The 16,151-nt window shown below is 33.5% G+C and overlaps 1 protein-coding gene across 1 annotated transcript in view; it reads right to left on the reverse strand.

Annotated features, from left to right (window-relative positions):
- The window catches only part of ROBO1 (roundabout guidance receptor 1), a 449,648-nt gene that overhangs the window by 81,889 nt on the left and 351,608 nt on the right, over positions 1–16,151 (reverse strand). The window contains exons 7-9 of the mRNA XM_068975047.1: positions 9,273–9,281; positions 5,149–5,273; positions 2,666–2,837 (exon numbers count right to left, since the gene is read on the reverse strand). Of these exons, the coding sequence (XP_068831148.1) occupies positions 2,666–2,837; positions 5,149–5,273; positions 9,273–9,281 (306 nt within the window). The remainder of the gene's footprint in view (positions 1–2,665; positions 2,838–5,148; positions 5,274–9,272; positions 9,282–16,151) is intronic.

Below are 16,151 nucleotides of genomic sequence, written 5' to 3' on the forward strand. Positions count from 1 at the left end.
ATATATTTGATTGGATTGGACAGAAATATTCCCTAAGTCAGAAGACTCGGATTGTTAAAATGTTAATTCTCAAATTGCTCAACAATTAAAGTGGAATCAAAACTAAAAGTCTGATTTCTCTGTCTGCCTAGGATATTAGGTTGTATATGTATATCTCTGTGTGTGTGTGTGTTCATTATGTGTATGGAAATTGATCAGTTTTAAAATCTTTATTAAAAAATGATGAAGACCTGTAACAGCCAACCGAAAACAAGAAAAACAAAGTTGGAGACTTTACCAGTTTGTAAGGTTTACTATAAAGCTATAAAAATTAAGATCACATATACTGGCATAAATAACTGGAATGTAACAGAGAAAACAGAAGTAGGTAACTACATTTATGGGGCCTTCCCTCATAGCTCAGTTGGTAAAGAATCCACCTGCAATGCAGGAGACTTGGTTTGTTTCCTGGGTTGGGAAGATCTGCTAGAAAAGGGATAGGCTACCCACTCCAGTATTCTTGGGCTTCCCTTGTGGCTCAGCTGATAAAGAATCTGCCTGCAATGCGGGAGACCTGGGTTTGATCCCTGGGTTGGGGAGATCTGCTGGAAAAAGGAAAGGCTACCCACTCCAGTATTCTGGCCTGGAGAATAGTCCATGGGGTCGCAAAGAGTCAGACACGACTGAGTGACTTTCACTTTCACTACGTTTATGTTCATTTGAATTATGATTAACATGCCACTGAAATTCACCAGGGAAAGGACTGCCTTTTCAGTAACTGATGCTGAAATATTTAGGATCCATATAAGGGAAGAAAAGGAATTTTGACCCTTATTTTATACCATACACAAAGATTAGTTAAAGATTAACAACTTAAATCTCAAACATACAGACAATGAAGATTCCAGAAAAAAACAGGTGAATATCCTCATGATCTTAAGGTAGAATAGGGAACTAAAAGGCCAAAGCACAGGAGAAAAAAGTAATGCATTGGTTCTCATTAGAATTAATTTTTTAAGCCTTAAAATCATCATTAAGCAAACGACTGGGAATAAATATTTATAATACATATATCAGACTAAGATATAGCCAGACTACATGTGAAAATGGAAAAAAAAAAAAAGAGAGAGAGAGAGAGAGAGAGAGAAATGAGTAGAGTACATGCATCCACGAAAAGGCAAACCAGGATAATTGAGTGCATATGCCCACCCGTAGTCTTCTACAGAAACGTTTAGCTTTATTAATAAAAGTCCTAAATTGAAAATAACCCATCAATAGAAGAGTACATAAATAAACATAAATAAATTGTGAGCTACTTATACAGTGGAATACTATACAGCAACAAAAAGAGTGCATATGTATATTTTTATGTATATATACATGTGTATATACAAGTACTCTCCAGTGTTTGAAAGTTCATTATGAGCCAGTTTGCTTTTATGAGGGCTTCCCTGATGGTTCAGTTGGTAGAGAATCCGCCTGCAATGCAGGAGATTCTGGTTTGATTCCTGGGTTGGGAAGATGTCCTGGAGAAGGGAAAGGCTACCCACTCCAGTATTCTGGCCTATAGAATTCCATGGACTGTATAGTCCATGGGGTGGCAGAGTCAGACATGACTGAGTGACTCACTTTTTTTGCTTTTATGAAAGACCTATATTAATATAGGGCTTCCCAGGTGTCTCAGTGGTAAAGAATCTTCCTGCCAGTGCAGGAGATGTGGGCTTGTTCCCTGGGTCGAGAAGATCCCCTGGAAAGGGAAATGGCAACTCACTCCCAATACTCTTGCCTGGGAAATCCCATGGACAGAGAAGCCTGGCAAGCTATCGTCCATGGAGTCACGAAGAGTCTGACATGACTGAGCACACAGGCGTGCACATTAGTGTATTTGCTCATTAACTGAAATAAATCTGAAGTGCATTTTCAGTTTTATGAAAAGAAATAATTATTTCCTCACTTTATGCCATTTCTACTTATATTTCTGTTTCATAGGAATGTTCTATTTTCAAAGAGCAGAGGTAATCTGTTTGTATATACTTTTTATATATTTATATGCTTACTTATATTTCCTTTTCTTCTACTGCTTTCCATCTAATGGTTTGGAGATTTTCTCTATTGTTATTCAGTCTGGAAGTCATGTCCAACTCTTCAACCCCATTGACCACAGCACATCAGGCTTCCCTGTCCTTCACTATCTCCAGGAGTTTGCTCAAATTCAGATTTCTCTATTACTGCATCTTTATATTTGGCATTAATTAATCATGCCTAGAAGAGTTGATAAACAGAACAAAAACTTGCTCATCTTGAGTTGTGAGAAGGATCTGTCAACAATTCATCTTATCTTCATGATTTGGAAGAAAGAAAAAGGATGATGTTTTATACCAAGAGATTTTAAAATATTTTTTTATTTTTCAAAACATGGACACCGTCCTGTGTATAACTATTCAGTGTAAACTTTCCTTGTATAATTGCCATGCTTTTATGAATCTAATTTGATGCAAGAAATTTCATATAGCCTAGTTAAAATAAAAATGATTTTTCATTTAATCACTTTTATCTTTATCCTTTTAGCCTTATATCAAAATTACTGTAAGAAAGGATACAAAGTTGAAAGTAAGTGTGCTTACTGGTATTCTCTTTAGACACTAAGCCAAACTTTGCCATTCTGAAATAAAATGCTCTACTTTACCATCGGTAACTTCCAAATATGCTTTTGTGATGATACTTCCGGCAACATTCAAAGTCTGGCAGATATAATAACCAACATCAGATCGCTGGACATTAGTAATAGTGAGGTCACCAGTCTGGGAGACTGAAAAACGGCTGGATGACTGTGGTGGCTGATATGAGAAAAGCAGATTCTAGAACCCAGAATTTGGGAGGAAAGAATAATAAGTTAATTGCTAGTTTCCAACATGTTTTTATGTTTTATATATTTATAAACAGATACATAAATAGCAGCAGCAGCACATGAATATTTATACATACACAAATATATGTATGAAAATAAACTAAATATTCTCTATCACATACCAAGATAGACAGAGGTACACACACACATACAAATGCACAAAGTTTAATCATCTAAACTTAAATGGGGTTATTTGAAAATTTAAATGAATTCTAAATATTGATAGATGCCTTTATAATTTCAATGTCAAACAATACTATTTATAAAAGAATATGAGACACTATTAGAGTTAAATGTTTTACATGTTTCAGCAAAACAGACTTAAAACTTTTGTTTCACACAGATGTGACTATAAGAATTCTAAACATTACATCTTTTAATATATAAACAACATTAAAATTTAAACACATTCCAACAAATTAAGTTTAAGGATATCATTTTGGTACCATCACAAGACTCTCTGTTACCTGTCCATTATAAAAGTTCAGTAATCTCTATCAAATTGTCAAGTTTCTTATTTTTCTGGTTAAATGATGAGCATATCTATCACAGATTTTTAAATTCAAATACTGAATTTAAGAATTCATAATGGGGTTCTATTTCTGCAGAAAGTTATCTTAAAAACAAACTCTAGACAATATGTGATGTTACTTGGTGGTACAAATTTCTCTCTATGAATCTAAACATCTTGCTCATTGGAAGGAGTATATACTTCATGCAAAGTAACATGTGGCATCATTCTTTTTCATGGAATAAATAATAACATTTCTTCTAATCAAAAAAATTTGTTACTTTTTAAAAATTTTAGGTGCCTTTTAACATGTATCACTTATAAAAGCTTAACTACTAGTGCATGGATATGTATTCAAAAACAAAATATTAAGAAATGGTGAGTTATTAAATCATACCAAACTAAATCAAAAATTATTTCAAATATGATATAGATATTAGATGACAATGAATGATCTATTTAAATAACTAAATGGACCATTTAAATATTATTCTACTAAGAAGATCTGCTAGTGGATTTACTCTTATTGATACACAGATATTCATGTATAATATACTTTCAATTCTTCCTGTTTTACTAAAATATTTTTTCTCATCTTTAATCTGCTGTCAGCAAATTTTGTCCTTTGAGGCCCAGTGAAATGTGTTAGAACCAACCAAGATATCAGAACTCAAGTAATAGCCTCCGTACCATAATCAAGTTGATATTTGCTACCAAAGTGAAAATAAAAGTTAACTTGATGGCACGGTACATAAATTATTAGTGAGTACAGTCAGTAAATTACCTCCATGTAATTTTTATGAACATAGTAGAAGTAAGATCAGAAGACAACACACTCAAGGTTAATTTAAACAAAAAATAAAAGAGGTTAGGAATAATTTTATTAAAAATGAATGAGAATAATTTTCACAAGTATCAGAAATATGTAAAGGAAGATGTGTTCATTTGTTGAAGAACTCAAGTCACTAAGAGATAAGAAAACATATTTTTAAAACCATTTAAAGTTTCCTATTATTTTTAAAGTGAAAGTGTTTCAAAATTCTCTCTTTAATAAGCTGAAGTCCAAAAGGAAACTTAATTTTTAAGAGCACAGGTCTCTATATTCGAGTTTCACTGTCTATAGAAAATTCTGGTTTATAAAAAGGCGTGGAGTAGGACTTGACAGCAAAAGTGATCACATGTTATAGTTTTCAAAGAATTAAAATATACTGAATTATATCCAATATAACATCTATGCTAAAGAGAATTTTACATAGTCTGATGAATCTTTAATTGATAGATATATGATAGATAAAACATAAAGAAGAATACACTTCAGATTCCTAGTGCTTTCAGAGAAATTGCACTGATAACATTATCTTTGTTTTAAATGTGTGCAAATCTATTTTAAAATATAATTACAATTATCTGAATAAGAAAAGTTAAAACTAACTGAATTCACTTGAGAAAAAAGTATTTTTTTTTAATGTGGCTGAATTGAAAATAAAGGAAATAAATTGGAAAATGGAAATAAATTGGGAATAAATTTTCATGATTAAACAATTACTATTCTCTGTACCACCCAGTATACCAAAACTAGGCAGGAAAAATCTGAGAATTAAAATTCTGTTTTACTGTTGAAATATTCAGGTCACTCAGAGATGTCTCAGTTCTCTTAAAGCAACAGCTATGTGACTAAATCATTTCTTGCTTTTTCTTATCTATGTGGCATTTCACCTGTGCTGACTGAAATATTAGAACAAGGTCATACCTGACTCCCCTCTCTCCTCCAGAAGATAGCTGGTTGGGGATTTCCTGTTGCTTCACACTGGAAAGTGACCGTTCGTCCCAAGGCAACCACCTGGTCACGAGGTTTCACAACAAAATGTGGAGGTTCTGAAGGAAATGAAACAGATTACCCTGAATCAAAAGCATGTAGTCACTGTCCTAATTGAGACAATCTGCTGATATTCCAAGTGCTGCCATTAATTTATATCACTTGTTATGTACTATCTAGATAATGCATCAATTCTCACCCGTAATTCAACTGAAGCTAAATTGTTAACTGCATATTTATAGAGTGGAATCTGGGTAGTTTTGTAAAGAAGTTTTTTTTTTTTTTTAATTACCTGATCTTCTAAGATGAACTTCAATGTTAAAAAGACTTCTTGAGCTACAATTTGACGCTTTACATCAACATATACTCGAAATTTGTATGAACAAATATTTCTTCTCATTTAGAGCTGCTTAAAGGTGTATGGACATTAATCTTAGACACAAGGACCTCCTGATGTAGGCAGGTCCTAAAATTACTTTAACTGAAAAGCTTCTGAAAGGCTACTATGGAAAGTATAACCATTTAAAATCTTCAGTCCAATTACTTGAATGGAAATGAATTTAAAGCACTAGTGGAGTCAAATGTCTGTTTCATTTACATAGGCAAGGGCATGTTCAAACAGAATATATATGGAAATGAGGGCAAATTGGAAACATCTGCTCATCCTGACATTATAAATACTGCCAGCTTTGTCCAAACTGTTTGATTTATACAGACTTAAATGGCCACTTCATCCAGCAGTAAATAGAGTGTCAGAAAATTGTGTCAGTTACATTGAGAGCAATGGCAGCTGAAAACATTAGGTGTGCTGATGGAGTCACTGGCTTAAAAAAAAAAAAAGCTTATTTTGGGCTGTGCTTTATGCTTGGAAAAAATGTGCACTGAATCTAAGTCTTTCTACCTACTGTTTACACTTTTCAAATTCATTTCTTATCAGTTGTCTGAAATGCCTAATTATTCTCCTTTCTTCTTTCAGTTCAAATTGAAGTGAATGTTTCAAGTCAGACATTTACAGTTTATACAGCATAATCCACTTTTTAAGACTGTTCCATTATTTCTAAACTTTCCCTTAAAAATATGCTTAGTTACTTATGTCAGTCACTTAGGATAAGCTCTTAAAGTGAATATGAACCAAAGGTATATCCAGATTATGTTCACATACCAGTCTGCTCATAAGAATATGACTTCTTTGTTAATGAAGGTGAGGATTTGAAATGGTACTGTTTACTCTTGCTAAATATTTTTTGGTCAATTGCATCTGGGACATCTATACAAGTATTTATAATATCTAAAATACAAAATTTATGAAATTTACAAAATATAAACTTTCTACATTTGTGTGTATACAGGTGTGTAAAGTGAAATATAAAACCTCTTTTAAAAAGAAAATGGATATGTAAAACAGCCTGCATGGTCACCAAACTGAAGAAAGCAATTATATTTCCTAACTTACAGATGAGTGTACTTTCTCCTATACTCCCTTTTTATTTTTAATTGAGGTTTAGTAGAAATTACACCATTTGACTAGAAAATTATAGGAGACCTAAAAAATCAGGGCAAATGCCTTCAAATGTCCTATAACTTATAGGGAAGAAAATACAATGTTAGGAGAATAAGTTTAGCTCAATTTGGTAATACTGAAGTTCCAGCTTATAATTTTTTTTAAACTCTGATTGTAATTGAGTGGTTTACTCATGACTTTGGTAAACACCATCATTATCCAGGTATAATAACAGGCATGTGCATCATGGCCTGGGGATTTTCCTCCACACACACATCCATACAGGAGCATTTGATTCCTTAGTTAAGGGTTACAATTATTGACATAGAAATTAGACCAGAAATTCAAAGGACTAAGACTGGATAATAAGCTAAATCCAGAAAAGAATTTGGTTTGTTTCAATGAAAGAAAACCAAATGATTAATTAAATGAATGGGAGAATATGACTTTCCAATATATGCAGGGAATTTGAGTAGGAAAATATAAATGTTCAAATCACTCAGACAAGTAAAAACTTCGGGTGGTCTCTTTTCTAAATCTCAGCAGCATGTCTAATAACATGTGCCAGAATCCATGTTTCTTTTATAAAATGCCAGCACGCCTGAAACCTCAAAGATGTGGGAACAAGGGATACAAACCCTTATGCTAACTGCATTTATCCTGCAGCAATCCTTCCACACAAGGTATTTGCCTGGAAATGAATTAACTGTATCTTATAGGCATATTCTCCAGCCAACATCAACAATGACACCAGCCAGAAGGCATGCCTCAGAAAAAATCCTTTTCTACATGTATATTAGATATTAGATATAGACATATCTTTAAGAAAAAAATTTAAATGGATTAAATATGCCTCTATCAATCTTCTATCATCATTACCTATATTTAGATTGAGAAATTTGGTCACCATGTGCATCTAAGTGATGTTTATGATAAAATGCTGGGAAATTTTTCAAAGGCTACAAAATTTTAATTCACTATAACTAAAAATAGATAAACATGTTACTAATGTCACATATGTTCAGTGTTGGAAATAAAATTAGAAAAGCAATGAAAAAAAGAAAATCTACTGATAATGCAGACATACATATTGGACTGTATAGTTCTAAAATGTTCTTCTACAATATCACTTAAAAGACTATTTAATGGTATAAATACTGTTACCTTAATTACTTAACTAATCATTTGTCTTTAAATCTAGATTCTTTCTAATTCCCACCGTTAAACACATTGGTGAAATTAATATCCTTCTCAATTTTATTCAAGTTGATTTCAACTGAAACTCTCCTCCCAAACCTCACAAACACTGAGTATTAACAACCTTGCCAAACTTAGAACAGAATCTCCTAATTGGCACTTTTATGTTAGTGAGATTAAACATTTATTTTCACATTACTTTGTCATTAATATCTTATTTATTGTGGATATTGTGTTCCTGTGCTTAGCTTTTTAATTTCTAGGGACTAATGATAGACTAGTTTTATCCATTTCTCAAAAACATTTTATATATATTTCCATTTACTAAAGTTTTTTCTAATGTAGTTGGGCATGTTTGTTGTTCAGTCAATATAATTATATAATATAGATCACATAATACCTAATAAATTATATTATATAAATGTTTACTTCACTTTCATCCTTCACTTTTGCTTTCATTAAATTTGAATCCAACTATAGTTTTGCACACATGGAAAGCTTTTTTTCCCAAACAGTTCATTATTGCATTACCATTATTGAACAATCCATCTTCCTATCTGTGTTAGTATGAAATGACATCTTTAGAATATTTGTATAGCTTTTTAACTTAAAACATAGATTTTTCTTAGGGTCAAAATTATTACATGGAACACCATATAGAAATATCCAAAAATGGTGCTCTAGCATCCTAAAAGTGTACGAGTGGACACCTTCCCCAAAATATTGATTAATGAAAGTGTTCAAAAATTTTTATTTGCATGACAATAGATCTTTATTATAGCAAATTTTGATACATTTTAAATACATCATGTGGTTATTTCATACATAAAATGAAATGAATCTGACACACAGAAATAAAAATGAGTGCAAACAGCCCTAAGTGCAAGGTTATTCACTTATAGGACTTTCAATGACTATTACTGAACAACAGTTCGATAGACAGATATCGATGAATTCATAAACATATTTTAGATCTCCCAAACACAAACTGTCCTCTGGGCACCTATTTTGTTCATTGTTTACCTCATGAGATATAAACTGAAATGGTACTTAATCAAGATAAAGCCCTACTCCTTGTTTCATCACTCATTTAAAAAAGAGGGAAAAAATGAAAGGATGCAGATCACACATCATTTAATAAGATAAAATTAGCAACCCCATTACCTTTCACTCTTTGTCACAGTTACCCATACTTCCTGCAGACTTTATTCTGTGCAGTCTGTCTTTGTGGCCAATGACAAGTGAAACATGGAGGCTGATTGGTTGGAGGACATGGAAGGGTATGGATGGAAAAGGGCAAGAGAAGTTCCAGTCACAATGACACGATGATTAGAAGATGGCCAATAAAATGTCAACTTACCAGACCCAACTAAAACAAAACAAAAAAGAAAACATGGAATAAATAAAAATAAAGAAACTGAAAACGAAACAGAAAAAGTAGTAAGATTTGACTTAACCAATGATCTTTTCTTTTAAATAAAAAGAACACATTACTGTTTGGATACATGGCTCATGCTATCTATGCATGAATTATATTCACTAGCATTTCTATATCACCATAAATCATTTAAGAAAAATAGAAATGAATCTTAAAATATCTACTTTGATTAAATGGCAGAGCTACAATGAATGATAGCTATAAAATTATAAAACACTTTTCAATGACTTTACATTGTGCTACCAGATGACAGGATCAGATAACTATAAATGTAATGGGTTTAAAAGAAAAAAAATACTATAAATCTTTACTGCTAATGCCACATAGAGTAGAAATCAAACATCTTAATCAAAGATAAAGTGTTAAATCCTATAACTCCACCATCAAATTAATTTTTAAATGTTTCATGCTGCCAATGATATTCTATTAAACCCATTATTCTCATACTTGAATAAGCATTAGAATAACCCTTAGATCTGGTTAATATACAGGTTATGATTATATAGGTCAGGACTATGACAAGGGATTTTGCAGAACCCAGGTGTTGCTGGTCATGACTGTCAGCTGAGTAGCATCATTAATAAAAAGTGTTACATTTGTATCCTTGCATATTTTTCAATGAGAAAACGGGAAAAAATATAAACACATTATGAAAACAGAAAACTTTATAACACTAATAAAGTTAGAGTCACATTACCTGTTTCCAGGGCTGAAACATTGGATATTTTAACATAGAAAGCTTGAGTAATACATATTTAAAATACTGGAAAGCAATTGTTTTGCTCATTTAGAAACAAAGGTAATTACTGTCAAATGCAGAGCCTTTTCATAATAGCCCAGTAGATACCCACAATACATTTTACTCAAATAAATAATGCCCATGTCTTTCAGCAAGTCACAATTAATTAGACTTGATTGCATTTCTGTGCCTTTGATAAATGAACTATTCTAAGCACTGCTACTGTGAAATGGTAGTTTTAAAAAAGAAGCGTTCTCCTGTTCTCTCTATTGTTACCACATCTGCAAAGCTGAAAGGTAATTCAGAAGTACACTTTTAACTCACACGTTCTCTTTAGTGTGAGTGAAATAGATTGTTTTTATTTTTCACTGTAAAGTAAAATCTCTAATTTTTCATTCATGCAGGCAAGAAAAGTTTAAAAAAATCTCATTAACTCAGGCCTAATGTTTATCATAGCATCAAACATGCCATCCAGATTTAAAAACACACAGAGAAGATGGGGATTGTTTACAGTTCTCAAAAGCTTCAAGATGATGTCTTTTAAACGACAGAAAGAAATATTCAGAAACTACAAGAAAGCAATCCTGATAACTATAGCAACATAACTTAGCTTTGAGAAAAAACAAAGTCATAAAATTATCTTTTGGGTAATCTCTGAAAATAAATTTGATTATACTGATACAGTTAAAATCAAGCCTTACTGAAAGTCAGAAGATCAGAGAATGATTCATCAATAGTTTCTAATGATGTGTTTTCAGTAATTTAAAATTCCTTAAACAATTTCAAAAATATTTAACATGTTAGAAACCAAAAAATCACTGGGAATTAGTTCATGTAAAATTTTAAAAGGCACTTTTCCCTTGCTTGTAGGCTTTACCAGCTGAACTGCAGCAGTTGAATCTTTTAATTAAAATCCAATGTGTTTAAGAATGTCTGGCTAGTGTACTTGCATATAACATCAATGGAAATTGATAACTGTAAAATATTTCAAAGTCTATTAAGGACCTTAAAACTTATCTAAGACAACATCTAACACAGAAGCTCTTAAAACATCAGAGGTTTTTGAGAGGAGTCTATCTTGAATGATCTTTTAAGCTTTTAACAACCATGACTATCAGGAAGTGAGTCTTCTTATCTAAATGAAAACCTGCCCGACACAATTTCATTTGTTCTAGTTTCAGCAAACAAATAAATGCCATTTAGATCCTCCACATAAAATCCTTTTACTCACTGAGAATAAATGACAGAAATGCCTTTAAATCTTTGTTTTTCACTTATTGCCCCTTTCTCCATATTTCTCTCAGTCAGGATGAAGGATTTTTTTCCCCCTATACAGAAAGCAGAGACCTTCTATACAACAGGCAGTGCCCATTATTGTTGAGTTAGATTAGTCCAGAAACAATCAGAAAAAAATGAGTTTTTGGATCCTGTTCATTCATTATCCTCTAATGTCCCTGGTTTATGAGCAGCTTCTTTCCCACCCTCTACAGAACTCTTCTCAACTTCTTTTTCTGCTTTAAAGGCTGGGATCACCTCTAACCCAATCCCTTTCCTCTTAAGAGGAAAGGCCTGTCTCTCTATCTCTAACAAAACAATAAAATGTTAGCTCTGGAAGTGACCTTAGAATTTATCAGTCTAAGAACCTAAATTGTTAAAAATAACTTCTTCAAGGTTACAGATGACTAACCGAAGACAGTCTTCCAGGTTTCTTGACTAAATCCAAGTCTGTACAAATTTTCCTACTAATTAATCAGTTCGGGAAGAATGATTTGCAATAGGACAAATAATCTGTTTCATTTTACATAAACTGTTTAACCTAAAATCCTTAGTACCTCTTCATGAAAGCAATTTTAAAGTATTCCTCATGATATTAAAATTCCTTAAAGAATATTTAGCTATAGTTTGAAAAAGACATGGGAAATTTAACAGGTGAGAAGAAAAGAGACTTAAAGCCTTTTAAAACGTTCACCTTTCGGGGGAAAAAAGTCATCATTTCTTAAGGGTAAATCAACTTTAATTAATTCTTGTCTTGAAGTGACATTTTATGTCAATATACATTAAAAAATAATGCACTTTGAAGATGAGGACAAATAATATTTTGACAAAAATACTTCTTAGGGTAAATGTGCCAAATAGGAAGTTAAAATAACTTTACAAAATAAATACATATTTTTAAGAGGAAAAAAACTTACTAATTTTTGTCTTTTAACGTTTCAACATCCGTGTGGATTATAATCCATCTTTAGGAACAGACTGAATTTTTTTTACATTGTAGGGAGTTTGGAAAGGGGTGAAGGATTGGAGAATTTGCCCCAAATCCGAGTTTGTATATGAAGCATAGTGTTTTCACCTAGTTTTTCTTTTCTTGAGGTTGGGTGCAGGAGGAAGAGGAGTTAAGCAAAATCTAAAATAGACACACACACACACACTTATATTATACATATATATATCATTATAAAATTCTGGTACCCTTTTGATTCAAAAGGCGAAATGGGATAGCACTCTAAAATTTTTGGAGATATACAAATTATGTACTTGAGTAACAGTTTTTAGAAAATGAACTGTTTAAAATGGTATGGGGTAGCCTTTCTGTCTCCCATTCTCCCACGCCCTCCTTCCCCACACACAAATACACATGCACGCGATTACAGAGTAAAAGAGTTTCTTCCTCTTTTGAATGGGTCACCAAAACACTCCAGATTATTTAGTCTGAACTCTTCTGTATTCTAAGAATGTACACTATTCAGACAATAATCTTTTGGTATAAATAAGAGAAGAAGCTAGGAGCGAAAGACATAAAAGTGAAGGAAGCAAAGAATGGAGCAAGGGAGGTGGAGGGGAAAAGAGAGAGAAAAGACTCATTTCTTCTATCTGCTTGTCATATTCAGGAGACAAGAGTCAGAAAGATGATAAATGTTTGAAAAAATTACACAGAAGCTGGAGGAAGAGGCCTTTTTTTGGTCTGAGAAAACAAGTCAGCTGGACAGATACTTAAGACATCTTCAGATTATGTCTAATAAATACAGGGACCAGCCAATCCTGATAACTACTTACGCCAGAAGAGAAGATAATGGGCCTAAATAATAGCATGGTTACTTAGGAAAATCAGAGAAAAGAAGCAGTTAACAGTAAAGGTCACTGAACCATGAATTGGTTGCCAACTGTGATGTCTCTAGAGGTCTTTAAATGTGGGATTTATTTCCATTTGGCCACAACAGCTTAGCTATATAACCCTGTCTGGTAAAGAAGTAGAGTAGTTGACTCTTAAAGTGCTTTCTACACTGTGATTTTAAGACTATGGAAATTCAGAGGTAAAGCAGGAAACAGATATACCCCTCTGCCTCCAATATTTTTCCTTTTGATTATGTACATACAAATGGATACCCTACTAGAAAATGTCCTGGGAAATATTCTCTTCAGTTACCAAAAGTTGATGAGGTAGTTTATACACATAGCCCATAATATGAATCCAGGTGATATCAGAAAATTGCACAAAATTAAAATATTTGCAAGTTTAGCACAAAGGTAAAGTTACAATTTGGATATTTTCACATTGAAATCTCTACTTTTGAAGCATAATGGCAAAAATTTTGAATTTGTACTTATGAATTAGATAAAGTAGCCAGATTCTTCACTGTCAGCAATGGGTCATACAATTATTTTCATTATTAGTAGTTAAACAGCAGGGAATCCCTAAACTGATGTGATTTTTCTCATTTTCATACATTGTGCTTGAGAATGTATAAGGATAGAATGAGAATAGAATTCATATACATATGAATAGAGTAAAGTAGTAAGTTATAAGATATTTTGGGGAAGAAATACATTTGAATAAAATAGAAGAATACTCAAATATTTAACCAGTGAAGCTATCTGCAGTTGAACTGACAAAACCCAGTCACTGTTACACCAGAGAAATTATATGCATAGATACTCATGAATGATATCATCTCTAACAATTAAAAACTCTCAAGATATTTCAGTATGAGATATGATTTCTTTTTAGGGAAAAGATTGAGTTTAACATAAAAGCCTGTCATTACGTCTTTCAAGTCTTCAGGCATACAAAATAGAGTCACTAAGAAGGACATTTTTAGAATATATTTAATTGGTACATAAAATACCATGAACTTTTCCCCTCCACTTAACTATCTCACTTTATTCTTTAGATCAGTAGTTCCAGAAACAATTCTGATTGTCACTGCTGAAGTGGGGGTGCTTCGGGCATCTACAAGGCAGAGGTCAGACATGCTGATAAATATCCTGTAACACACAAGAAAGCTTCCTATAACAAAGCATGATCCAACCCAAAATCCCAATAGAACCATGATTGAAAACTTTGCTATCTGCACAAAATATCTTGCACTATGCCTGATACACAAAATATCTTGCACTATGCCAGAAAAAGTCAATAAACTTCTTTTCCTTCTATTTCTAAAAATGTCCCCACTGAACCCCAAAACAGTTATTAAATGGTACAACTTGTTATTTGCCTGCTAAAGAGTCTGAAACTGAAATGCAGGTATCCAGCAATCTATGACAATGTGTATGGCACCTGACATAGGATCTCAGGATCATAATTTTGGTGGTATCAGTATCAGTTCAGTTGCTCAGTTGCATCTGACTCTTTGTGACCCCTGGACCGCAGCACGCCAGGCCTCCCTGTCCATCACCAATGGACATGAGTTTGAGTAAGCTCCGGGAGTTGATGATGGACAGGGAAGACTGGTGTGCAGGAGTCCGTGGGCTCAGAAAGAGTTGGACACAACTGAGCGAATGAACTGAACTGAAGTGAAAGCAAGAGAAATAAATGCTTGTTGTTTTTGCTTTTCAAAGAAAGAACTGTAAGTCATCTCTTCCTACCCTTGCTAAGCCCTGCTGCTGCTGCTGCTAAGTCGCTTCAGTCGTGTCCGACTCTGTGCGACCCCAGAGACGGCAGCCCAGTTAAAACTGGAGAAAAATAACCAACAAATATCGATGTAAAGAAGGTGGTAAGTCACCACAAAGTTCAGCATTTCAGGTCAGTTCAGTTCAGTTCAGTCGCTCAGTTGTGTCCAACTCTTTGTGACCCTATGAACCACAGCACGCCAGGCCTCCCTGTCCATCACCAACTCCCGGAGTCCACCCAAACCCATGTCCATTTAGTTGGTGGATGCAATCCAACCATCTCATCTTCTGTTGTCCCCTATTCCTCCTGCCCCCAATCCCTCCCAGCATCAGGGTCTGTTCAAATAAGTCAGCTTTTCACATCAGGTGGCCAAAGTATTGGAGTTTCAGCTTCAACATCAGTCCTTCCAATGAACACCCAGGACTGATCTCCTTTAGGATGGACTGGTTGGATCTCCTTGCAATTTTGGTGGTAACAGTCCCTAAATCAATTTAGAAAGCCAGAAATCTAGATCTTTCTTTTCTTCTTCTTTGAGATGTACAATTCATTACCAAATTCTATAGCTTTTATTTCATAACCATGTCTCCATTCCATCCACCTCTTTCTAACTCTATTACCACCACCCTGGGCAAGTTATGCAACAGCAGTCACCTGAAATAATGCCTTGGTTTTTTTCCATTCCAACCTCACAAAGCAACCAGAATGCTTAAAAGATAAACTAATCTGATTATAGTACGTTTAGCTCAAAAGCCTTCAATAGGGTCTCATTTCTCTTAAAAGAGAGCAAAATCCCTAACATGGCCTTGCTGAGTGATTCTTTGGTGTTTTCTCATATTCCTTCCCTCCCCCACCTTTCTAACTTAGCCATGTAGATCTTCTCATTCTTGAGTGCCCTTTGCTCCTTATTACTTATGGTTCTGTTTACGCTATACCCTGAGATCCTCCTATTTTAAATTCCTACTCATCTCAGCCCTTAGCTCAAAAAAATAAAATACTTCTTCAAGGAGCTACCTTAAATTTGATACTAAATCTTATCAGAATGCTACTATGTTCTCATAGAGACCTTAACTTTTCTTCTAGAGCATTTAACTATAGTCTTAAACTATAAATTTGTGATTTTTCTATAGAAGTCTGTTTCTTAAAATAGCCTGTAAGTTACACGAGGGCAAGTATT

Source organism: Capricornis sumatraensis, chromosome 1 (assembly GCF_032405125.1).
Source record: "Capricornis sumatraensis isolate serow.1 chromosome 1, serow.2, whole genome shotgun sequence".
NCBI classification, from domain to species: Eukaryota; Metazoa; Chordata; class Mammalia; order Artiodactyla; family Bovidae; genus Capricornis; species Capricornis sumatraensis.